This window comes from Phycodurus eques, chromosome 3 (assembly GCF_024500275.1).
Source record: "Phycodurus eques isolate BA_2022a chromosome 3, UOR_Pequ_1.1, whole genome shotgun sequence".
Lineage (NCBI taxonomy): Eukaryota > Metazoa > Chordata > Actinopteri > Syngnathiformes > Syngnathidae > Phycodurus > Phycodurus eques.
In genome coordinates, this window is record NC_084527.1 from 7,475,760 (window position 1) to 7,500,953 (window position 25,194).

The 25,194-nt window shown below is 39.3% G+C and overlaps 1 protein-coding gene across 5 annotated transcripts in view; it reads left to right on the top strand.

Moving 5' to 3' along the window:
• The window catches only part of grid2 (glutamate receptor, ionotropic, delta 2), a 468,731-nt gene that overhangs the window by 293,276 nt on the left and 150,261 nt on the right, over positions 1–25,194 (top strand). For all 5 annotated transcript variants that reach the window (XR_009768266.1, XR_009768267.1, XR_009768268.1 and 2 more), the window contains exons 5-8: positions 996–1,049; positions 12,475–12,648; positions 19,688–19,849; positions 23,195–23,314. Coding sequence is in view for 2 of the 5 variants with exons in the window: in XM_061671868.1 (XP_061527852.1) it covers positions 996–1,049; positions 12,475–12,648; positions 19,688–19,849; positions 23,195–23,314 (510 nt within the window). In the remaining 3 variants the exon portion in view is untranslated. The remainder of the gene's footprint in view (positions 1–995; positions 1,050–12,474; positions 12,649–19,687; positions 19,850–23,194; positions 23,315–25,194) is intronic.

Sequence of the window (25,194 nt, forward strand, 5' to 3'; positions counted from 1 at the left end):
TTTTTTTTTTTTTTTATAAATAGAATAAATATCACAAAAATGCCTTCCCGCTCACTGAACTGAGGTCTCACATGCAGGACGGCAGAGGAAGCAAAAGTACTCACACTCTTAAGTAGAAGTACAGAAACTTGTGTAAAACAACATTTCCTCTCATAACTTTTACAGAACTTGGTAAAGCTAGTAAGCATTGCCTCGGGCTTGTCTGCCATTAAAACAACACGTTACCCTCGCTTTGCTAACATTATGAAATGACAGACAAAAAAATGCTTCATTAGGTAATGATAAGTGAAAAAAAATGTTTTTTTTTTTTTCAGATTAAACTGAGATTTTATTTTTTTTTAACACCATAAATGTGGTTATTTGGTTGGCACAAGACACAAAACATTTGCCAGGAATCATTCTTGAAGCCGACAATATCCAATAAACCTCTTCAATAAGGACATGGGTAGGGGATACCTTACTTTTAAGTATCTGTTGCCACTTCGTTCACGTTCCTTAATATCATTGCTGTCCCGTTTTTTTTTTCCACCCAATAAGTCCCCAAGTCCTCAATGACTCAATCAATCAAGCAATCAAAATTGTAACCTTTTACTTATCTCGATGCTGCATCATCATTCATTGGGGAAAAAAAACAAAAAACATGTCTCATAAAAATGTTAGTTTGATGCGCTGAGCAAAGGAACTTCCTTTGGTCAGGCCATAGCTTTGCCTAATAGAAAAAGTGATTTGCAGCCATCTTCAGTCATCTACAGGCAGTTACAAACGTTTTTGTGTAAGCGTCAGTTGCTTGCAGATTTTTGCTGTTCGTTTCAGGGCTTTGACCCGATACGCCATAAAAAAGTCGGGGGTTCACTTCATTTGTACTTCGTTAATTCCCACCACTACGCAACGGTTAACTCTGAAGTTTTGTGCAATTTCAGAGACATAATGTTTTTTCCTGTAGATCATTACTGTGTGTGTGTTTTCAATGCTAAATGTTGCGTATTGTGTTGCAGGTGGTCGAGACCAACTTGGTGGCCTTTGATTGTCACTGGATCCTCATCAACGAGGTGAGTTCTTGAAAAGTTAACAGATTTATCCGTTAGTGGACATGGCTTTTCAGTATTGCCTTTTTATGAAATTCGATGGTATCATTATAGTTTTTCTGATGTGCCATTGTCCAACTGTATGTTGAGTACAAACCTCCAAGACACTTTGGTTGGGAATTAACAGAAGCTTTTTGGAAATTGCATGAATTAACATTAATTTAACATATTTTCGCTGTCCAAAGCAGATACTGTATATCACAATTGTATGAGTTTGTAAGAATTTGTATTAAACATACTATCAAAATTTGGACTGGCAGTATTTGCTTTTCATTGGACAGCAGCAATAGAAATATACATATATAGTGTCACTGATAAAAACATCTTCCAACATAATTATATTTAAGCAACCAGACTCTGGTTGCTGAAATTGCATTTCATGTATCTTTGATTTCATTGCATATTTGTATCTGGTGAGTTAAAATTACTATGAATTCCCATATGCTCACGTTAATTCCTTTTAATGTCCAACTTGGAATTGTAATAGGAATTTACCAGAACAGACCATTACATGTCATTAGATATTTTTAGACAACAATTATTATTATTATTATTATTACAATGCGTGGTCACAAAAAAAACTCTCTTTTAGCATAAGCTACCATGTTAGCAGAGGTGGGTAGTAACGCGCTACATATACTCCGTTACATTTACTCAAGTAACATTTTCGATAAACAGTACTTGACAGAGTACTATAAATGCACCGTACTTTTTACTTCTACTTGCGTATTTATGTGAAGAAGGATCGATACTTTTACTCTGTTGCAATGATCCACAAGCCATTCGCTACTTTTATTTATGCATTCTAACGTGTGTGCGTCTATTTTTAGACTCCATCTTCGACTTCTGCATAGGGCGCCCGTTGCTCCAATGCTCTGATTAAAAAATAAAAAATCTGAAGTTATTCACAAGTTACTCTTTACTTCAGTAGTTTTTTCATTGAGTACTTTCTTATTCTTGAATAAAATATTTGGATGACTACTTATTATTTTAACTTGAGTCATATTCTAAAGTAACAGTAATCTTAGTTAAGTACAATATTTGGCTACTCTACCCACCTCCGCATGTTAGTCAAAAGACCTTGTTTACTGCATTCTGTGCATCTTCTTTATACAATTTCTCCTTTTCTTGCAAGAAATAAATGACCACTCCTGGTATTTATTACAGTAATACAGAAAAGAAATGGTGCGCTTTAACTTAACATGTAAAGAAAAAAATGACAAGAACTTGGTCATCCCTTGGCTGTAAAGGGCCTATCACAATTTTAATTGATATTTATCGAGGCTTTTAAGCAGATGATACTTGCTTATGACCCCTGCGGAACCCCTTTAGATGAGAAGTTTTCTAATAAAAAAATTAGTGAAGTGACTTAAATATTAACAGCACTGAGAGGCGAAATGAGAGCACTAGAAGTCCACTAAGTAACGATCTTAATCATAGTAGTAAACTTTTTTTTCTCCTTATTTTTGGGTGGGGGGGAAACTGCAATTTTGCACTTTGAATTAAGTTAGTTATTCCTCCCTGTTCACATTTTAATCTGACCGTTGGTCATAAAATAGCTTTAGCTATAATTTTATCTTAATGTGATTATTGGATAGCTTTGTTTATAATTTATGAATGTTCCTTTGATTAAAAAAGAGCAAAACAAGCGCATGTGTGTCTGCACATTATTTAAAGCCGAGTGCATACTAAATTTGATCGATGCTGTTCACCAAATTTGCCCACTCAAATCCACTCGGGACAAATACAGACCTCCCTTAAATTTCCATTAGGAATAAAACTGGTAATAACTGTATTTACCTCAGTTCAAAGATCCTATGGTTCACACAGGACACGCATTCATAAGAATTAACTGCTGTGCCCAACTGAACTGTGCTGCTCACCAAAACAGCAGCACCCACAGAAGCAGTCTCTCAGGTGGATAAAAGTTTGGAGACTTACCCGTTTGTGCAGTATTACCATGATTTCTCGTGTATAATGCGCACCCATGTATGCTGTGCAACCCCAAAGTTGACCTCAAAATTCTGGAAAAACCTTCAACCTATGTATAATGCATGTTTACAATGCATGATTTTACTTCTACCCATATGATCAAAACATGAATTATCTGTATTTTGTTAGTTTTTTCAAATAAGTATTCTAAAGTTAAGCACTTTATTTGAACACATAATACTTTTTTTTAATTTGCTCTTATTTTGAAATTCACAGCCCTACTTTTATTTAGTAAATGAGAAATCACACAGTTGTGCTCATATGTTTGATTACCCAGGCATAATTTGTAAGATGGGTACAATTCTTTAAAGAAAACATGAAGGGCCAGGCAGAACACATTTAATTTTATTTTAATTGGGATTCAAATTAAACTGTCAAGCATTTCAGACAAGCATTGTCATAAAAAAAACACAACAAAAAACATAACCGTGAAGAAATTAATGATGGTTGTTGTTCAGTCATCAGTCGTAAACAACAACAATATTTCAACTTATGAGCACAAATGTACATATTATGCAGTCATACATACCCCTGTCATATTGGAATGAAAGTGTTGGCTTCACCTTTCTCATAACCTTTAGATGGCGGGATACATTTATAAAATGTTATAAAAGTTTTTTTCATTTTCCCCTATCCCTATGCATAATGCGCACCATTGACTTTTGACATTTTGTGGGGGAAAATGCGCATTATACACGAGAAATTACAGTAAGCATGATGTTGTGCGTCTATGTTAATGTTCTCGGGGAATGCAAGACTTCGTGGGGCTTCCTTTTTGGAAGATCCTCGTTAGTGGGATATACAGTAACTGTTGTTGTTAACCGGAGTTGAATAGACCTGCCAAAAGTCTATAATAGTCTCTCTTGCGAGACGCATGTACATGATCAAACGACAGTCTCTTCTGATTAGTTATTCTTCTTGCACTGTGCAAAATTTTAAAATAATCCGAAAAAATTAAATTAAATTAGAGGCATTAGATGGGTCCAGAGAGAGACAATTTTAATAATTTTAATGATATACTACTGAGATGATCTTGGCTTAAGTTTTGTGTAGGCTTTACACGATCAGGATTTTTGGGGCCGATCAGCGAGTTTAAAAAAACGATCACAAGATGGAGCAATGTGTCTATTTAAACAACCTGTTCATTTACAGTATATACTTGTGTACTTAATTGCTACAAATTTATATTTACAATAAATAATGTATCTTTGTTCATCTATTTATGCCAGTGATGCACAGTGACAGACAGAACAAATGAATGGTCTTCTATTAGATGGCAGGAAGTACATACAGTAATTAATCTATCCACTTTTTGTGACATTTTTGTTTGTCGGTGTGCCGTGAGATTTTTCAATGGTAAAATATGTTAAGAGCAAATTTGTCTTGTAGTCTGATGCAGGCATTATGCGTCGTCTGTCTCAGACGTGTTGTCTGTCCCACACCGCTGTCAGATATTTACAGTACTACGTCAAAAGACATGCGACAAGGCTAAAAATAAACTAGCTTTTGGATTCAAATATACTGTGCACGATGGCGACGCGGAGTAAATGTCTTTTGCGGAGCCGATCAATGACGTCATTGATTGGATCAGCGAATTATGACATTAAAGCCGATCAGCCGCTCAACATAAAATGCTAATCAACATCCGATACAGATCAGGCCGGTAAAATCGGTGTAAAGTCTAGTTTTGTGCAGGCGGCATCTTTAACCATAATTAATATTCAAGTGGACTGACTTGATTGCTCGATATTGTTGCAAAATGCATTCATGTTTCTGTTCCTAGCCTGCCCTCGGTTCTTGCCATTTCTCTACATTTCTCCATAAAAGTCATTTCTATTTTGTTTTAAACTCACAATTTTGCTCGACCTAAATAATAGTTTACGGGTAACATACTTTAATATGTGCCTCCCCTATCTGCAGTTGAGTAAATATATGCTCCCCAGCCACTGTTTGCGGAAGCGCTGTATTTGGTTTAAATAGATGAAGAAAATGACTATAGCGACAGCAGAAGTGTTCAAAACCTGTGGCTTCAGTGAAGGCACCACACGACTAGGTTCCCTGTGTGCTCGCTTATGGCAGCTAACAATGTGGAGCGGCCCGCTGAGCGTGCTCTCATGTCTTGTCGATTGCCTGCTAGGCCACATTCACATTGAGCTGTCAGACATCTGCTGTTGTCTTAACACTTTTCGGGCTGCCTGGATGGCAGTGCTCTGGTTTTTTGCCAGCTTTTCCTGGGATGATGAACATGCAAGTCTAATTGAAACCTTTTGGGCATCACAGTAAAGTGTACAACTGGAATGTATGGCATAAATCCTGGTTCTCAAACCTTTTGGGTCCAGGGGAACTGTACCCTGTAACCCTCATTAGCTTTACATTATAAAGCATAACTACCATGTGGCATGGGATTTATATATATTTTTTAAGATTTCAACATAAATATTAATGACTTGTTTACTAGAAAATGAACTTAACCAAATTGAAATGAACTTAACTGACTACTGTATTTCTCCATCTTTGATAGTTGATGTGATGTGCTTCCACAAAAAAACATGGCTGCGGACAGAGAGGAGTTCGTTTTTCTATGCTCAGTCAGTGTTGCCATCTTAGTGACTTGTCTGACCCTTTAGTGCACTCACTGTAGTTGTCTCGCCATGCTGCACTATTTGCATATACTGGCCACTCATGCCAGAGTAGCATCTGCTCCATTTGCACACTGATTGAGGAGTATCTGTAACATTTGCACAACCAACGTTGTCCCAGATGATCGCACTACTCGTCACTTTAAACCGCATACACTCCTTGAAGTCTCAGCGCCCTTTGCACAATGGTCATTGCACCGGACTATTGCAATATTAGTCATTCGAACTGCTCTAAGTGCTAGAGGACTTTGCATCTTTTTGCACAATTGTTTTTTGTCAATGTCTTTATGTCTCCAAAGTGTTCTGTAAATTGACTGTCTGTTGTACTAGAGCGGCTCCAACTACCGGAGACAAATTCCTTGTGTGTTTTGGACATACTTGGCAAATAAAGATGATTCTGATTCTGATTTAAAAAAAAAAAAAACAAGTGACTTGAATTACTTCTAGGAAAAAGACAATTTGAGTGGAATCTTTTTCACATTGTTTTGTATATTACGAGAAAAGAGCTCGGTGTAAGGCATTAATAGAGTCAATTGCTTTTCTATTTTAAAAGAAGTGATTTATTATTATGTTGGAAACTTTTGACCCGAGGTATGGGGTTCCAAGCCGCAAATATTGTGCAGAGGTTGCCTTTCATTAAATGTAAAATGCTACTGGACAAAAGAGCATGCGGGACTGAAATGATGTAAGATTTACAGTATGTGATATATCACAGTCATATCAAAGCTTTTTATGAGCCCAAAGCTTATAGGTAGGGAGAAGTAATTGGTTTAGTATATTTGTTGTTTTATGGGCGTGCCGGTCAACATATGTAGGTATAGGTATAAAAAAAACAAAACATTTTTTATTGTGAATTATTTTGTGGGACCCCGGGTTACAGCTCACGGACCCCGGTTTAAAAAACCCGTCCATGGCAGTCTGGCAGACACTAAGGGTAAAAGCAACACTGCCTCTTGAGAAAATATTTTCAAACAGAGCTGCTTATTAATGTTGATAATGCTAATGGCAGGATTAAAAGCATGAGAAGAAAGAATGTCGCAAGTGCAGCTATACTCACTTTTCTATTGGCAAAATCAAATCAAAACGTTTAGCTCTGTAGTAATGCAACTTTTTAACTAGAAATAACTGTACTGCAGTATTACTGTATATCTCACTGTCTTCACTTTTCTGCAGAGGCCCGTAGTCTCCTCTCAGATAAAATGCATCATCTTACCTCGAATATAGGAGACCCTTTTTCTCCTTCACTGTTTTGTGTTTTACCATTCAGACGTATGCATTAAATGCAGCATTGTTTTGGCAGTGTCCTGAGTTAATACTGTATTTTAATGTGAAAAAAAAATACTGCCTTAAAATGTACTGAGAATAGCTTCATATAAACCACCATTTCAGTCAAAATGACCAAAACATTTATTCAATAAGTATCATAATAAAGACAAAAACTTGATTTTAATATTTGAAAATGCACAGTTTTAAAATATGAAAATACAAATGGTTAACTTGGCATGTACTAACTAAATTTGTACAATGTAACTTTAACTGCAACTTGACTTTTTCTTGTTGACCGAAAAATACACAATTAAAGTTAACGCTAAATGCTAACAGCAATTGTAAAACCATGTTTGTATTTTAATATGCGACATTTGTTCAAGCAGAGACGAAACAAGCAGTGCACAAGTGTTGTGTTTGTCGCGGGGCATGTCATTCTCATCGCATGCAGCTGTGCAATCGTCATGATTTTTAAGCTATTTCTGTAAGGCGCAATTATTACTTATTATTTTTTGCTTTAGGTGCCAAAATCTCCGACATCGTTTTCACTCTACTGCACTAGAAATCGGCCGATACAATATCCTACTTCTGCCAATCCTAATGCCGTCTAGAAGAATTTAGAATGTTCTAATCTAATGCATACACAACAACTTCATAATGGGATGTGTGAAGCTTTTATAGTCAAACAGACTCTTTAAGTGGATGAAGGCTTCAATATTCTTTTGTACTTTGGAGAATGACTATGGGAGGGAGCGTGTGCTGCCTCTCTGTGCTTTATTATGGATGGGGGGATAGTGTATGGTTGTCATAACTTTGCTTTATCTACAGCCAGCAGTTAGACGTCCCACTGAGGCACAGTTCACACTTTATAATTGATCACCCTGCCCTTCTTCATCGTCTTCGTTCTGCTCGGGGGTGAGCATGAGGAAGAGAAACGTTAAAGGACACACACTCCTCTTTTTTTCCTAAGTTTCGAAGGGAACATTGAAAATTTTGATATTTAACCATGAAGCAGTACAGTTACATTTTTGCATTGAAGATGCTGGCAGCATGGAGCACTAGTGGTTGTCACGTCTACCTCACAGTTTTGAAGCTTGAGGTTCGAATCTCCGGTCCTACCTTGCTGTTTGGAACTTGTTTGTTTTCCCCGTGCTTGCGTGGGGTTTCCAAGGGTACGCCGGCTTTCTCCCACATCCCACAATTGTCCATAGGTCAACAACAACAGGTGTGAGTGGCTGTTTGTCTATACAGTATGTGCCTGGCAATTGGCTGGCGACCAGTCCAGGGTGTACCATGCCCAACGTCAGCTGGGATAGGTTCCAGTTGCCCTGACACTCTAATGACTGGTCCGAGCAGACTGGTATGATACGGGCCGAAGTAGAAGTACTGAAGTTTGTTGTATTGTGTTTCTGCAGTTGACTGGATTCCCTTGATTGACACTGTGGACAATTAACAATTGATTTATCAGTATTATTTTTAACGATATAGGTGAATCTCTTCCTAAATTTCCTGAACTCCTGTTTCTAGGCCAGTGTTATATTGAGCAGAATAATGCAGCCAGGAGTACAGATAGTAGTTGTCAATAGCATGTCTTATACGAGTTCAAGTTCACTCACTTTCAACACTGTTATCACACCCACCATTCTTTCGTGTTTCTGAAACATTTTTTTGTTTGTTGTTTTCTTTTTATTTATTTATTTGTCTGATTGACTGAGGTGCAGATCAGCTGATCTTGAGAGGGTTTCAAACGAACTTTGATGTGGTTCACTTGTGATAAGAAAGTGATCTGACCTCAGTCTTAACCACCTTGCAATTGAACCAATCAGGCTTGTCCCTAAATGTCGTAATGGGGATCATAACTACTAGAACGCAGTGCGATTGAGAGACCGTTGACTTAACGCTCCTTTATGGTTGCAGAAAACATACGTTAAGTCTTTGTGCATATCCGTATGAGGTTCTAATGTAGAGGATAAATGGGGCTTTTGCCAACATTTTGAATGTGGTTAGTGGTTTACTTAAGATCTTCCCTCAAAGTGCACTCTGCCGCGTAACCCTTTCCCTAACCCTTGCTTGGTCGTTTATTAGATTGTTTCACTCTTCCTAACCCGAACACCGAAACCTAACCCCCTTACTCTATCCCTTACCCTAACACCTAACCCAACCACTTAAACCTGAACCTTTCCTTACCCTACACTAACTGTAGGTTTATAGTGCTAACCTAAAACCTAATCCTAAATTTAACACCTAGTTGTTGGAGAAATGATACTCTGCTTCCTGTCAACTCTTGAGGTGCTCTTGAGCATTGCACTGTCACCAACCCTCTAGCTCAAGAGGCGCAGCACTCTTTACGTGCACTTTTCACACTGACATGTCTCCTTCCATGCCTGCATGTGTGTGAACTGGTTTTGTGTGGTCAGCAGCACCAAAATCCACCACAAACTTAACCCATCCATCCATTTTCTGTACCGCTTCTCCTCACTAGGGTCACGGGAGTGCTGAAGCATATCCCAGCTATCTTGGGGCGACAGGCGGGTTAAACCTTGAACTGGTCGCCAGCCAATCACAGGCCACATATAAAAAAACAAGCATTTGCGCTCACATTAACACCTACGGGCAATTAAGAGTCTTCAATCAACCTACCACGCATGTTTTTGGGATGTGGGAGGAAACCGGAGTACCCGGAGAAAACCCACGCAGGCACGGGGAGAACATGCAAACTCCACACAGGCGGGGACGGGAATTGAAACCCGGTCCTCAGAACTGTGAGGCAGATTTGCTAACCAGTCGTCCACAGTGCTGTCTAACCCCAAACAACTACCTAATCCTAACCCTCACCCCCTCAATTTCATCCTAACACTTAGACTTTACCCCATAACTTTAATGTTAACACTACATTTTACCCACCAATAAGAGACGCAAGTGAGTCATTGTTTCACTTTCATTTCTAAATGTAAACAAACTGAAGCAGGCAGGTAATGTATCAATTTTACAAACCCATCAACCAATTCATACAAGAAAAAGCCAACTAGTGGTGCAATTGCATCCTTTTACCTTTATTTTTAGTGAAGGAGCATAACAATACCAAAATTGAAGGCTATAAAGACCGTGTGGGTATTTCCTAAACAGAACAGGGAGAACTTGAGAGGGTGAACGGTGGAAATGGGGGGGGTCATGGAAAAGGTTAGAGAAGAAATTAATAGTTTCTTCGCTGAAGGAGGAGGGATTTAATGTCTCTGGGGGAGAGGTGAAGAGGCTGTGAGGAGAGAGGCCAGAGGACAAAGTATAATAAGGAATGAGAGATGTTTTCAAATAAAAAGCCAGATGAAAAAGAGGGCTCAGGGTCGATGGGAGAGACCAAGATTTTAAAGTTTATGGAGTAAGCAACCAATGAGCTGTCAGGCTGCAGAGGTTACTCCAAGCTTTTCAGACACATTTTGTGATTCATTGTTCCATTTTGTGGGTTGGATTGCACATCTTAGTTTGTTGTTTTTTTTCAACTGATTGAATGGTAGTTTGACAAGAAGTAGCCTGAGGCGAGTGACAGGAGGTGAGAGTCCCCCGAGTTTGTTGCCGACAATTGTTTGTTCATACTGGGATTTGTTTTCTCTCTTGATATAGTATATAGCAGGGATAGGTGTCACAGAGTAACTCATAATACTTGTTCCAATATTAGCCAGTTATTAACCTAGTCCATATTTTTGTGCTTTTGGTTCTATTTGACAAAAATTAGCCTTGGGTGAAACCTGTTTGAAGAAAGGTTAAGTCAGTAAGGAAATCAAATCAGCATGGGTGTAAACTAAACAAACTGATACTCTTTACCTAATCCAAGGAGTGAAATAATTAAATCTTAAGCACGTTCAACCTTGCGTGTATGCCTTGTCCTCTCAAGTTTCAAAACAGTACAAGTGAAGAATCTATTTGCAGGCTTCTTGGGGTGAAACATGGCGCAAATCCCAAAACACTCGGCCACTGGCTCTGGATTACAAAGGCGAGAATAAAGTGAAGAGAGAAAATGCTGAAAATTGCTGTGAAAAAAAGGCAGATCTGTGAGCCAAAGGAGAATTAAGATTCACACCAGCCAGTCAAGGGCAGTCAGGAATTCAGTGCCACCTCCCACCCCTGCTCAAAAGACGCAAAGTCACACAAATGAATGCCTTAACACACAAAAATGCCAACACACACAAATGGGACCTATTCTCATGCCATCATGTGTCCATGCTCGTGTTGGCCCCTCTCAGTACAAAAGTGGACAGTATTCGCCCAGTGTGACTTTCAGCGGTGGCATATTCCAAAAGCTGTTAGCCTTTTAGTAGCTCAAGATAAACGTGACACACACAAACACACTCACGGGTATACACATTAAATCACACGTGTTCTCGGAGCAGAGTGCACACACATAAAGCAAGCTATAAGATAGGGCGTGTAATTCTATATGGAGCCGGATGAAAAATGTACAGGTGACGTGTGATGAACCTTATGTTACTCACAACATGAGGGAAGTCTTACCTCCACCAGGGACTATAAAGGTCATCTCACTATTGCGCACCAACCGAGGTAGAAGTCGAGTAGATCTACAGGTTGCAGGTGAGCTCGAGAATCTGTGCATCATTTGTTTTCAAATGATTAAAAAGTGACTGATTATATCATTAGTTTTGGAAGATTTGGAAGATAAGTTCGTTGTGCAAAATTGATCCATTTGTGCTGAACCTTTTCGGAGCCAGTCCAAATTTGGTGCAGATCAGGAATTTTACTTGCATTACTGTAGTGCAAGTTATGGGCACTGTTTGTATGTTATATTCTACTACATTGTTCCCCCGCTAGCTAGCAGTTCATTGTTTGAACTTTGCTTTTTTTTTCAGATTTTTTTTTCTCTGTCTGTTTTCAGAAATCGCTGCTACATCGCATAAAATCGCTGCTTCATCGCATAAATTTAAATCAATTTATTTTCTTTATGGGTTTTTACAGTGTACTTACTCACTGTAATGCACTTAAATGTGGGAAAGGAGAGCCACAGTGCACTTTTCATCTGTTTATTGAACGCCAGGAGAACAGTTTAAGAGAGTACACGCACGCAGGAGCTGCTATCAGCCACACCTCACACCCAGTCACTCTCACGCATATTCCCCTACGTCAGACACCACTCACCACTCCATCGGGCCCCGCCTCTTAAAAGCTCATATCTAATGCAAAGACACTACGATAAATGTTCTACACATTTTTATAATTGTAATAATTTCTTTTTTTTGTTCAAATACATTTACAATTTGTTTGTGTTTTTTTTTAGTGTGTGGGATTGGTAAAACTACAAATATAATTTTTTTTTTTTTCATATGGTCTCTCAATGTCGCAGATTTTGACCTACAGCGGGGTGGGGCTGGAATGTATCCCCCGCGATTAGCGGGGTTCACTGCAGTTAAAATGAATGGCTTACATCTAGCACACCTCACAGCAACTTGTTTGTATCGATCCCTCTGTATTTTGCGGCCTCTCAGGAGATCTCCGACTACGACCTGCAAGAGTTGGTAATGAAGTCGGTGGGTCGGCTGACGTTGGTGCGCCAGACATTCCCCATGCCACAGAACACAACCCAGCGTTGCGTTAAGCACAACCACCGGATCAACACGTCCCTCTGTGACCCCAAGAACGCCAAGGCTCAGCAGCTGGAGGTGAGCCCACGTCAAACCAAATCACTGACTGTTATTTAAAACTAAAGAAAAACAGCCACTTTATTGATCTTGTGTTTCATTTTTTCATTTGATTTTATTATTTCTCTTCCTTAACATTTCTTCACATATTATGGAAATGACTGGAATTTATTGAGCATAAAATTAGAACTGTGTAACCTGGAACATTAATAATAAGTGTCTTTGTTAGTCATGTGTACAAACATACATAACACTAGAAGAAAATGACAAAAAAAAAGAATACTGTAAATATTTTATATAGTCAGCAATCAAATCAATATATCTTATTAATTGCAAAATGTTAGATAACATAGGGTACATTAATCCACATTACATTACATACCGATCAATGCAAACTAGAACTAGCAGACATTCCAACAGCTTCTTCCCTCTTGCGATCAACTTCTTAAACAGCTAACCAGCTATGCTGCCAATTTTCTGTCTTGAGTTTGTTGTCACATTTCTGTCGGGCTATTTATATATTACTCGTGCACTCACTGACATAGTCTCGCCACGCTGCACTATTTGCATATATGTTGTTGACCAATACTGGCAACTCATGCCAGAGTAGCGTTGGCCCCACTTACACACTGACTGAGGAGTATCTGCAACATTTGCACAATCAACATTGTCCCAGATTACGCGCTACTAGTCACTTTAAACTGCATACACTCCTTGAAGTCTCGGCGCCCCTTTGCACAATGGTCATTGCACCGGACTATTGCTATATTAGTCCTTCAAACTGCTCTAAGTGCTAGAGGACTGCATCTTTTGGCACAATTTTCAAAAAAAAAAAAAAAAAATGTACCGGCATTACCAGATAACTAGCAACCCTTCATTGCTCAGTGACTGTTTTTTTTCTCAATGTCTTTATATCTCAAAAGTGTTCCCTGTCAATTGACTGTCTGTTGTCGTACGAGAGCGGCTCCAACTACCGGAGACAAATTCCTTGTGTGTTTTTTGGACATACTTGGCAAATAAAGATGATTCTGATTAGTGTGGCAACAGAGCTAACACAATACCCTGCACATCAAAATAATGGTATAAAGCGGTAGACATTTTTATATATTCATACAGTATATTTTATATCGACATTTATGGCATGCTGGAAAGGTTCAGTGTCAAAATAGACTTCTCGCATATGATGCCTTCAATAATTCAACTGAAGACGAATCGAAAGGCAAGGAAACAAACGATTTCTAGAAATCAAATTACTATAAAGCGTTTCTCAAAAAGAACCGGTTTTCGATTCCCGTCCCTAACACAACATGAATTAACATTATTGTAGCTTGGGTGGAATGGCTTTCATTTCGAAACCCATTTCTAAAAAATTGAGTGTTAACTATCAAGCACATGCCAAAAAAATTACAGTTGTCAGTCACTGTACATGTATGTGGCACATGCAGCAGACACATCTTCATCTTCTTCAGAGCTTACAAAATGGACTTCAGGAAAGTTACTAGCCTAGTCTTTGTTATTTAATTCCCCCTTTTAATGTACGTGAGGAATGCTGAAAGACCAAAAAACAAACAAACAAAAAGAACAAGAACAGGCATTAGGAGATTAGCTTTGCTTCTCATCTTATCAGCTTTGCTGACTGGATTTACATTTCAGTCTTGTTTTGCTGGTTTGGACTCCAATACCGGTTTACAGTGCTGTATATCTTCGATGACATCAGGTTGGCTGATTTGAGGCTGTCCTCTCTTTGTGCCTCATTCTAAATTTGGTGTAAAGTTGGCCCGCATCCCTCCGTACATTTTATTTTTAATTTTTACAAATTATGTTAACATTTTTCCATCCTTCTCTCATGTTTTTCTTTCTTCCTTGTTGTGTTTTTCTGCCCCTTTATATGTTCCCTAAGGCAACAATATGTATGCAGTTATGATGCTGTTTTTTTTTGTATGTGCGTATGCGTGCGAGTCATCAAGCTGCCATCAGACCGGCGACAAAAAGGGGAGCATACTCTTATTTACGTGCCAAGACAAAATGTATTAAATTGAATCTATGTGCTGTTGATTTATGTGGCTGCACAAGAGCCTGGGGATCACATTTGATGAGACATGGAAATTTGTTAAAAGGAGAATTGTTGCCGCCATGCTTGTGGAGATGTCTCAGCACGGTAGCAGTAAAACAAATCGACAAGGTTAGCTTGGATGCAGCAAGGTCAGTTTACAGCTCTTATAGACTTCCTAGCTTGAAATGATGAGGCTCAGATGTCCACCAAGGCTGAGCAACAAAAGTTAAAAGTAAACATAAGTGGGATCCCTGGTTTTCGCTGGTTGTTCATCAGTGTTATTTTTACTTTTTTTAAGGTAGCAGGCAACTCACTCTTTCATGGAAGATGACATAATAATTTTTGAATTGAGGTATAAAAACCCACTGTAGTTAACTTTCTAGCTTAAAGTTTTGAGTTTCAGACCTCCGCCAAGGCCAAACAACAAAAGTTAAAAAAAAACATTTTTTAAATGTAAAAAGTGCGCGCGCCGTTTTTGTTTGTCCATCTGTTATTTTCTAAGTTAACAGCTAACTTCCTGTTCATCATAGACGATAACAATAGATTTCATGAATAGACAGATGGGACCTTGTAGGCTTTGTAGCTGGAAATGATGAGTCTTAGACCTATGCCAAGACTGAACAACAAATTTAAAAATGAACAAAAGTGGGAGCAATGTTCTTGTTTGTTTGTCCATCCAATAACATGAGATTGCAGGAATAGACAAATGGGACAACAACAAAAGCTAAAAACAAACAATACTGGGATCCCTGTTCATGTTTGGCCATCTCATTTATTTATTTTTTTCTTTTTTTTAAGCTGACAGGCAACTTTCTGGTTCATGGGCGATGACATAAATTTTCAGGGATCGGTAGACTGAAACCTTATAGACTTTCTACCTGAAACCAACCATTCACATGCACATTCACGCCTCCTGTATGTACAATTTAAGTTGAGAACCTAACATGCATGTGTTTATCAATGTAGAAAAAAATGGGAGTTCCAGGAGAAAACCCACACAAGAATGGGGGAACATAGAAACTTCACATAGTAATGCTAGAGCTGAGATTCGAATGCCAAACATCAGAACTGTGTGGCAAACCACTACTTCTTTTTGACGTAATCCCTCTAACCATTACCTAATCTAACGACAATCAGTACCTACAACCGGAGTTTTGCCGGTTCATATCCCCACCCGAGCGCATGTTGTCGTCGTGTCCCTGGGCAAGACACCTAACCCACATTGCCCATGAATGAATGCGGTTGGCTGTGTAGTGTCAGAGGGGCCGTAGGTGCAGAATAGCAGCCACACTTCTGTCAGTCTGCCCCAGGGCAGCTGTAGTTACACAAGTATCTTACCACCACCAGGGTGTGACTGCGGAGCGAATGAATGTGCGCAATTGTAAAGCGTCTTTGAGTATCATGAAAAGCGCTATATACAGTAAGTGAATGCATTAAATGCATAATTGTTATAGAATTAGGAATGCAATAAGGGCTAGCTGAGTTGCCCTTAAAAAAGGCCAGCGAATGACTCATACTCATCAATTTTTGCCTCTTTGCTGCTGCACTTGCCTGAGGACATGCAACCAGCTCAGCATGGGAAGGTTACACTCTATAAATTCTTAATCTAAAACACCGCGCCCCCCTCCCCGGCATGAGGCATTCGCTTGTTTTATAGTGTATGCAAATTAGCCGTCAACAACACCAGGAGGCTCCGGTGCAGTGCAAGGGAGAATCCGTTATTCCTAATAAGACCCCCAGCTGCCATCCCATTGTATGCATTAAATCCATAGTGAACTTTTTTTGAAGTCACTGGAGCACAATGTGTTTTTTATGTGCACCTGTTCAATACTCTGTATGGGTGGAAAGGAGAGAGGAGGCAGACAGTGGCCTCAGAAGCCCAATTTCACACTGCACTGAAGCAAAACAACACAGGCTGACCACACATACGCGCGCACGCACACATGACACACACATGGAATGCAGAGCCCACTGATCAGCAAGGGGTCCCCACAGCAAGAGTTAGATTTCTTTTCACTTTCATTTCCACAGAAAAGGCAGAAAGAGAGAGATGTGACAAGTGTGAGTCCTCCAAAGGGAGAGAGAGAAAGTTTGATCTTTTTCTTTTATCTTATCTGCCTGTCTGCCCCACAAAATAAAAAAATTAAAAAAGATTATACAAGAGAAGAACCTTGATGTCAGTGACATCATTGTGCTTCTTTTCATTTTAAACTTAATACTCTGAATTTTGCTATCATGACCTCTCCAGTTTGGGACAGCACAGTTTAACATTTGCATCACTTTTGATATACTGAACAATTGTGTCCTTCAAAGTCCCTTTTTCCACGACACAGCTCTTACTTATTATTGATGTTATACCACTGGCAAAACCAGGTACTACAAAGTTCTGCAAGGTGCTATTTCTTGTCTTACTCTGCTTGGCTCAGCTCATCATTGGCCATTCGGTTTCCCACTTTAAATAAAAAACCACACCACATTTGAACGCAAGGTAACAAACGTCAACAGTTGAATAGAACGAGAGTCTACTGTATGTACTTCTCCGCGTGTGGTCGGCCACAGTACAGACGCATATTTTATTCGCGAAGACATTAAAGGCTGATGCAGCAAAGTGGAGTGTGTGGAGTATAATACTTAAGTGAGTCATGTCCAGTCGGGTGTCCTTAAATCTTACGGAAATGTGATAATGAAGCATTTGCTCGACCAATGAATGACCAGTAGTGGTTTACTTCGCCCGTAGGACCAGGTACTTTTACCTTGTTTGTTTGTTTTTTCAATTGGAAAGTGTCGATAGCCAGAAGAGCCACGTAGGTACCGTGCAGTGGCTTATGCCAAGTCAAGAGAGACAAGGACAGAAATTTACGTTAACGTCTGTCCCTTTTCCACAACACGGTACTAACTTGGCTGTATTCACTATTGGTTTTCCATTGGGGAATACAAGGTACTATTTCCTATCTTGCTCACTGGTGAAGCAGGTTGGCCTCCCATTGTAACATTTGATGATACATGTCTAGGCATGCCAAAAGTAATATCAGCCTCTCCTGTTGCTGTGCCGTAGCGCTGGATGCTACAGTACTACTCCACAGTCTCCACTTTGCTGCTGTGGCCCTTAGTTGCCCCTTGAATAAAATTTGCTTTTACCAATACCTGTTTGGTCTTCAACTAACCTAACATGCATCTTTTTGGAATGTGGGGGGAAGCCGCCATTGTTAAGACTTATACATGTGAAATATACATAAAATTACCAAATCCCCAGAAGGTCCATGTTTTCTATTAGACTTTTTGGAGGAGACCCTACTAAATTCTTGTGAGAACAGAGTCTGCATAGTACCTAAATGTAAATATAAATTAAGATTTGTCCATGTCAAAATATGTTTTGGATTAGTGCTTTAATTATTGCGAATAGCCAAAAACTGAGTAGTTACGCCTCCGCTTAAAATGTTTACAGTTGCCTATACTCATATTTGAAAGAAATACCACAAACTATGATCCTAAAAAAAATAATATCACTTCAAAGTCACCTTTCAACATTACTCTTAAAAATAAATTCTGAATTTTGAAAAAAAGCAGAATAAGTGTGCTTGTACCGTCACACGGCGAAGACGCAGTGCAATTTCCATTAACAACCCAAACCTAACTTAGCTCCTCCCCAACACACAAAGCTTGTTTCCCTGTAGAGATGTGGTCGAGATGCGGTAAATAACAAGATGAGGAGATGAGAACCAGTCATGCCACTTTACTCTCCACATACCAACTAAGTGTTTTCACATCAAACAGCCAACCACACCCTTTGATGCCAACACCTCCCCTTGGGCTTTCAAATCCTGCCCCTTCCTTGAAGTTACACACTCCTGGTGAATGTCTCCCTCTTGTGGGCCACCACAATGTATCACTTCAGCATACTTCCCTGACACCAATTCCTAGTTGGACAGGGTTTTGGTGGTAAACAGCACAAAAACTGTGAATAGGTGAGTTTTTCAGCCAATAGCTGGGGTGAGGTTCCACAGAAAAAACACAAATTGGTCATTTTGTGAAACGTGAGCAGCAGCTATATGGGTGGTTATTTATTGGTTTCAAGCAAAGGCTTGAAATTGCAGCTCCAGTTGCATTCTTGAGGGTGTGTGTCTATAGTGCTTTAATGGAGACATGCAAAATGATGTCATTGGAGTAGTTAAGCATTTGATTTAAAACGTGAATATCAACAGGTTTTTTGTCTTACAACACAATAATACATTATTCCCACTTGTTCCAGTAAGAGAAACGCGCTTGCAAATGTAAATGAAGAATGGCGGCCATCTCGTCGTTGGGTGCTTTTCGTGTGCACTAGTGCTTTGATTATTTGTACAAGGCGGCGTCTAAAAATAGACTCGCGCACAGTCTTGTTTTGATGTATGAGCGGTGGTCTTGCTAGCATGTGTGCCTCTGTGAAATAACTGTGCTTAATTAACGGGAGATGGCGTACATCAACTGCGTGTGCGCAATGGCGGCTGCTGCTGCCGTCAGTCTTTTCATTATCTTCTCGTTATCTTTTTTGGGGAAGAGGAGAGTCTCAGTAAATCACAGTGCCATCCATCATAGTGCTGAATCGCCCCCGCTTCGCCGCATTGAGGAACACTCACACTGCAGGGTGAATGAACCTGCTTGAATGTGTTTGGATTTGAAACAATCCTGTGGTTGGAAAATGTCACTTTAGCACAGTGAAGTGACACTGGATTTGCAAGAAAAGGGAAGCTAACTTCATGCTTGCAATACAGCCACTTTTACGTCAACACTGGCTGACCAAGTACATGCCAATTTATGTAAAGTAATCCCATAAAAACATATACTTGATTAACCTGTATAGGGTTATATTTATTTGTTGAGGCATATTATAAAAACAGGTACAAAAACAGTAATTGTGTAATTGAATAAAAAAAGGCAGTACAGTGGTGACTGTTTAGCACATCCGCCTCCGGCTATTTACTGGTAAAAAAGATTTGAAATGTGTTTTTCCTTGTCTTGTGTCTGTAGATCACTAACCGCTACATCTATGACACGGTGCTGCTGCTAGCTAACACCTTCCACAGAAAGCTGGAGGACAGGAAGTGGCACAGTATGGCCAGTCTGAGCTGCATCCGGAAGAACTCCAAACCCTGGCAAGGGGGGAAAAGCATGCTGGACACTGTCAAAAAGGTACGAGCTTAACATTGACACCTCTTCTCATTGTCATGAATAAGCAGCTCATTTTGTACTTGCCCGCAGCAAATTAGAATAAGTACCTAAACAATTTGAACTGCAAGCAGGGATGACCGGGTCTTCACAACCTCTTTTTCAAGGTAAATTCTCTAAATCAGGACTTGTAAAATTTATTTGGTCCAGGGACAGAGAATGTTTTTCCTTGGCATAATTTGGACCCTGGACATAAAAAGTTTGAGAACCCTTGCCTTAGTTGACTAGCTTGATATTTTAAAAGTGCTGATATAACACTGAGAATATGCTAAAATATGTTTGTTAAAAAAAAAAAAAAAAAAAAAACCTCCACTCTGCAAATGTTATGGATGACTATTTATCATCAGCGTAACACACAGGCATGCTAACTGCACTAACACACACCAAAATTATTTTAACAAAAGTCAACTTCAACACATCTGGGGGGTCTTTACATCAGCTCAGAAGAGACCGCCATCAGAGACGCCTTCTTGAAGAGCCGAACTGGCTGATGAAAGTGTTACGCCAAAGTGCAACCCGACCTCAAGGTGAAACGCTGCGACAGATACGAAATCCGCATTTATTATTGCCTCGCGCCAATCCTAAATTACAATTTCAGTTGCTGTTACCAGTGAGTGGAGCCGCCATTCCTGAAATAGTGTTTCTTTTAATCGGTATCGGAACAAGGGTGGCGCAGATCCAACTGGATTTAAACATGATGGAAGACTACAAGTCAAGGTGTAATGAAAAAAAACAGAAAAACAGTTGAGACAAATAACTAAAAGGCTGGAGAATAAGTAAGCCCCCATCGACCAAAAGTGAACTATTCAGGAAGTGCTGAAAAGCCTGTTAATTGAATCGTATGTTTTGTTCTGTGAAATCGAGTGAAACTTTTATTGGGAGAGGATGTACTTTGGGAATGAAACAACAACGGGATCTGCACAGGTTGTGAAGAGGGTAACTTGACAAACTATTCAGAATCTGCTGGTGTCAGAATTCATCCCTGGAGGGAATTCTATAGTGTACGAGCAATGTTCGCAAAGATGGAATCTTACGGTTTCAACTGGAGCTCCTGAGCCAAGGAAGAAAGTGGAAAAAAATTCTTCCAAAAGTTTGTAATTTTAATGAGCAATATGGCTCTGAAATGTGTGTCAGAAATTGATTTAACAAGCAGTAAAAAATAAATAAAAATACTAATAATACACAAGAGACAAGTCAAAATAGGAACTTGAAAATGGGCATATGCTTCAAGCTCATGGACATGTGTTGTTTACTACCAATTTGCCAGCTATAATGTTCTTTGTTACAAGATTTTATCAAATATACACTTGTTTGGTCTTGAAGGCTCTGCAAGTAACCCCCAAAATATTGTATAAGATGTCCTCAGTTTACAATAGTACTAACAAACATTATACATTGTTGCTCAAGAGGTCACACTCATTTCGCACCATAGTTATTGTTTTTCATTTGATTGTTTTTATATTTAAGGCTTAAAAGTGTTGTACATACAAATGTTTGCACCATTTATTGCTGTAATTATGACTTTACTATTGTTTTAGCGTAGGTAAGTGATAAACCATGGAACGTACCAATTTATGTACAAATTCACGTTAGGTCGCTGCTATAGGAACAGAACTGGAAAAACAACTCTGTCAAACTGTCTGTAACTACGTTCCCTACGTTAATTTCATTCCACAATACACGCTGTGTTTTTGTATCGTACCTTTCCTCACAATTGAAAGCTGCTGAAGTTGACGCTGTTAGCTAATAAAAAGTGACACGTAGACTTTTTAATGGGAGAGCAAAGTTGTCTTCACCGAGATTTCCACTTTGCTGTAGTCTGTCCTAAACGAGACGCAACACTTGGAATGGCTGCAATGGTCTGATCTGTCTCCGCTCATTACGAGCTCCTTTCTGACTGTTATGATGCAACTTATGACTTGGTGCAGTGAAATATGGTGAGTGTAATGGTACAAGAGGGCGGAGGAATTGCAGAAAGCTGTTAGATTGCATCACTATAAAGTTACCAAACTGCACTGTTGTATGTTATTTGGTTTCTGCAGACATAAACTGACTGCTCACCTTTGCACCATTTTTTGCTCGTGATGGAGACCGACCGTCCTAAACTGGCATAATGCTTAACAAAATGTGACCATCACAGTACAACATCCATCCATCCATTTTCTGAGCTGCTTCTCCTCACTCGGGTCGCGGGCGTGCCAGAGCCTATCCCAGCTATCATCGGGTAGGAGGAGGGGTACACCCTGAACTGGTTGACAGTACAACATATGATACCATAAGATATGATGCGATACATTGCCTGAGCAATACAATACGATACAATATGATACAGTACAATTTGATAAGGTACAGTAGAGGATGATACACTAAGATAAGAATACAATATGATATCATAAAATACATCACATAGGATATGATACGGTACAATGTCATATGGTATAATACGATACTATACAGTACCATGAAATGTTGTAGAATACAATGCAGGTATTTATGATACAAAACAAAAATGTACAATACTATATGGTACAATAAAATATTGTACAATAGGAGATAATACAATATGATACAATTCAATGCAATATGGTACATTAACATGGTACAATACAATGTGCTTGTATGAGATATGGTACAAGGTACAATACGTTATTGTACAATTTAATACAATATGATGTATTGTAATACCAATTGATATTGTACAATACAATAAAATGTGGTAAAATAAAATGTGATATGGTACTTTTTTTAAGATGTGATGAAGGCATCCGTCTGCAAGAGCTGTGCTGTTTGTTGTTTTTTTTCTCATTTTTTGTCATTTGGTGTTTGTTTTCCCTCGTGTCAACCCGTGTTGGACTGTTTACTTCGACTACTGGACATTCATTGGAAGGGAATGTCAGTGCTTGGGCCCGCTTGCCGGCGCTATTCGACTGTCGCCGCTTGTTGTTGTTGCGCCTTACAACAGCCGCGGAAATGTCGGAGCTGCTGGACTGCCTACGATGGTGCTACAATACAATAGCACTAGCAATAGGCAGTACAAATAATGTATTTCTGGATGGTACAATACAAAACAATACTGTACAATAGGCTTACTTTACATACCATACTGTCTTGTTTAGATTGTTCCTTCTTTTAGAATTAAAAAAAAAGAAAAAGCAGGCCAAGTTCAGGCTCGCTGATCTGAGGTCTTGCAAGGTCATGCAGGACGACGGTTCAAACATTCACGTTTAGCGTGACTTTAAATGTGAATTTTTCCAGACAATTTTGTTTGGACACCTTTGAAAGCAAATATGTTTTGTCATGTGGTTGCAGTTCGGCGTGAGTGGCCTCACCAGCTTCCTGGAGTTCACCGACAACGGCACCAACCCAAACATCTTCTTCGAAATCCTGGGCACAAACTACGGAGAGGACCGCGGGCGAGGAGTCAGCAGGGTAAGTCAACAATCCGCTAATCATGTCTTTCTAAACAGCCCGAGTGGAGTTACATAAGTCGTCATTTACCTGCCTGCTTTTAGTCTCATTTTGTATTCAGAGATTGCAGCCCTGCTTCCTTTTATGTGGTCCACTTAAAGACTGTGCTGTTCTTTTATGTGCCACAAATAGAGCATTAGAGTAGTATGTAGTTGCGTTTTTGTGTGCTTATTTGTTTGTATTTTGGCCTAGCAAGTCACCTCTCGTTGAATGCCCAAAGTTAATTGGATTAATAAGACGCGTTTTTAAGAGGTGTTTGGTACTTTTGAGTGCATAATAAATTGTTGTGCACACATTTGCACTGTATTTACAACACTATTGAAAAGCAGTGCTTTTCTATACTATTTTAGTGGAAAAATACACACTTACTCAAGTACTACATGTACCTGTAGGAAAGTCAAAGACAAAAGCTGTTTACTACGACAATGACTATGATGATGGGATTGAAGTGGAGCGTCATTAAGCTTTAATTTAAGAAGTTTCACTCAGACAGTGCTTACCATGTATGTAGGAATTACAGCCATTTTCAGGGGCTCATAAGTATTTGGACAACTGACAATATGTATAAAAAAAATAACTAATGCTAGCACTTTGACATCATTGACTGCCTGAAGTCTGGAGCCCATGGACATAACCAAATTTGGAGCTTTCCTTCTTGATATTATGGTTATACAATTATGTCAACTGTCCTCATTGTTTTGAACAGCTGGAAATAGAGATATTTCCTAAAGCGTATAGATGCCATATCTATGTGAATTATTGCATTTCAAATCCATTGCCTTGGTGTATAAAGGCAAAATGATAAAAACTCTTTTACTCTCAAACTACTTTTGCCCCTAACGGTATATATTAAAATGAATATCTCTCGTCAAAACGTTTTAAAAAAGCATTGTTGTGATTGTTAATGCATACAGCTCTCGTGTTAGATATCATCGTATTGTACAGATATACCTATTGTGACCGGTCAATGTAGGGCTCACACATACCAATTTTTAACATCTTAACAAAAGTATGTTTACTACTATTATTAATCAGGTAATCCAGGTGACCAACAAAGCACCCCACACACATAACAATCCAAGTATAAACCCAGATGTCTGTCATAATACCTAGGCTAACCTGTAAGCAGGAGCATGGTGCCACGGGGCATCCAGAGTGCCAAAAAAAATACAAAGAAGAAGAAAGAGTAAGCGATTCTATGGCAGCAGCGTCAGCTTCAAGTCGCTTCCTAATTGGCTATCGTTTCGTGTCACATCACAATCACAGAGTCCGTGGATCGGCCGAACATATCCTTGCTGAGCTGTGATTGTAAATATTGAACAGGTTTAACATTTACAATTGTCGCCTCTGGCCCTTTTCTAAGCAGATCAGGGAAGAAAACGGACTTTTAACACACCGCCCACCACAGGGCAATCGGCCAGGACAATCTTTTAGAGACATCTGTCAAGCAGGCCTTTTACCCACTTAGATTTTTTTTTTCACATTTTAACTGATTTGTTAAAATGTGAGTAATCCCACACATGACGAGGGACAAAATTGGCAAGTGGTGCTTACTGCTCATATTATTGAGTGCTGTACTCAAGTAGACTAACATAGCACACCATACTCATAATATCTCCACCAACAATCCTGAGTCTCCTCCTGGGCAAATCACTTTTAAAACACCCCACACACCTGGATAATCACTTTTGATAATCTTTTTTCAGAGACATCTGAACAGGTTTGCTTTGAGAGGGGAGGGGAGGTTGGGTCGGTCCATAGAGTGCAACACACACCCACATTGAGCTCCATACCAGCTGCATCTTTGTGGAGATAAGGGATTATAGTGTACTGAGAAGCAT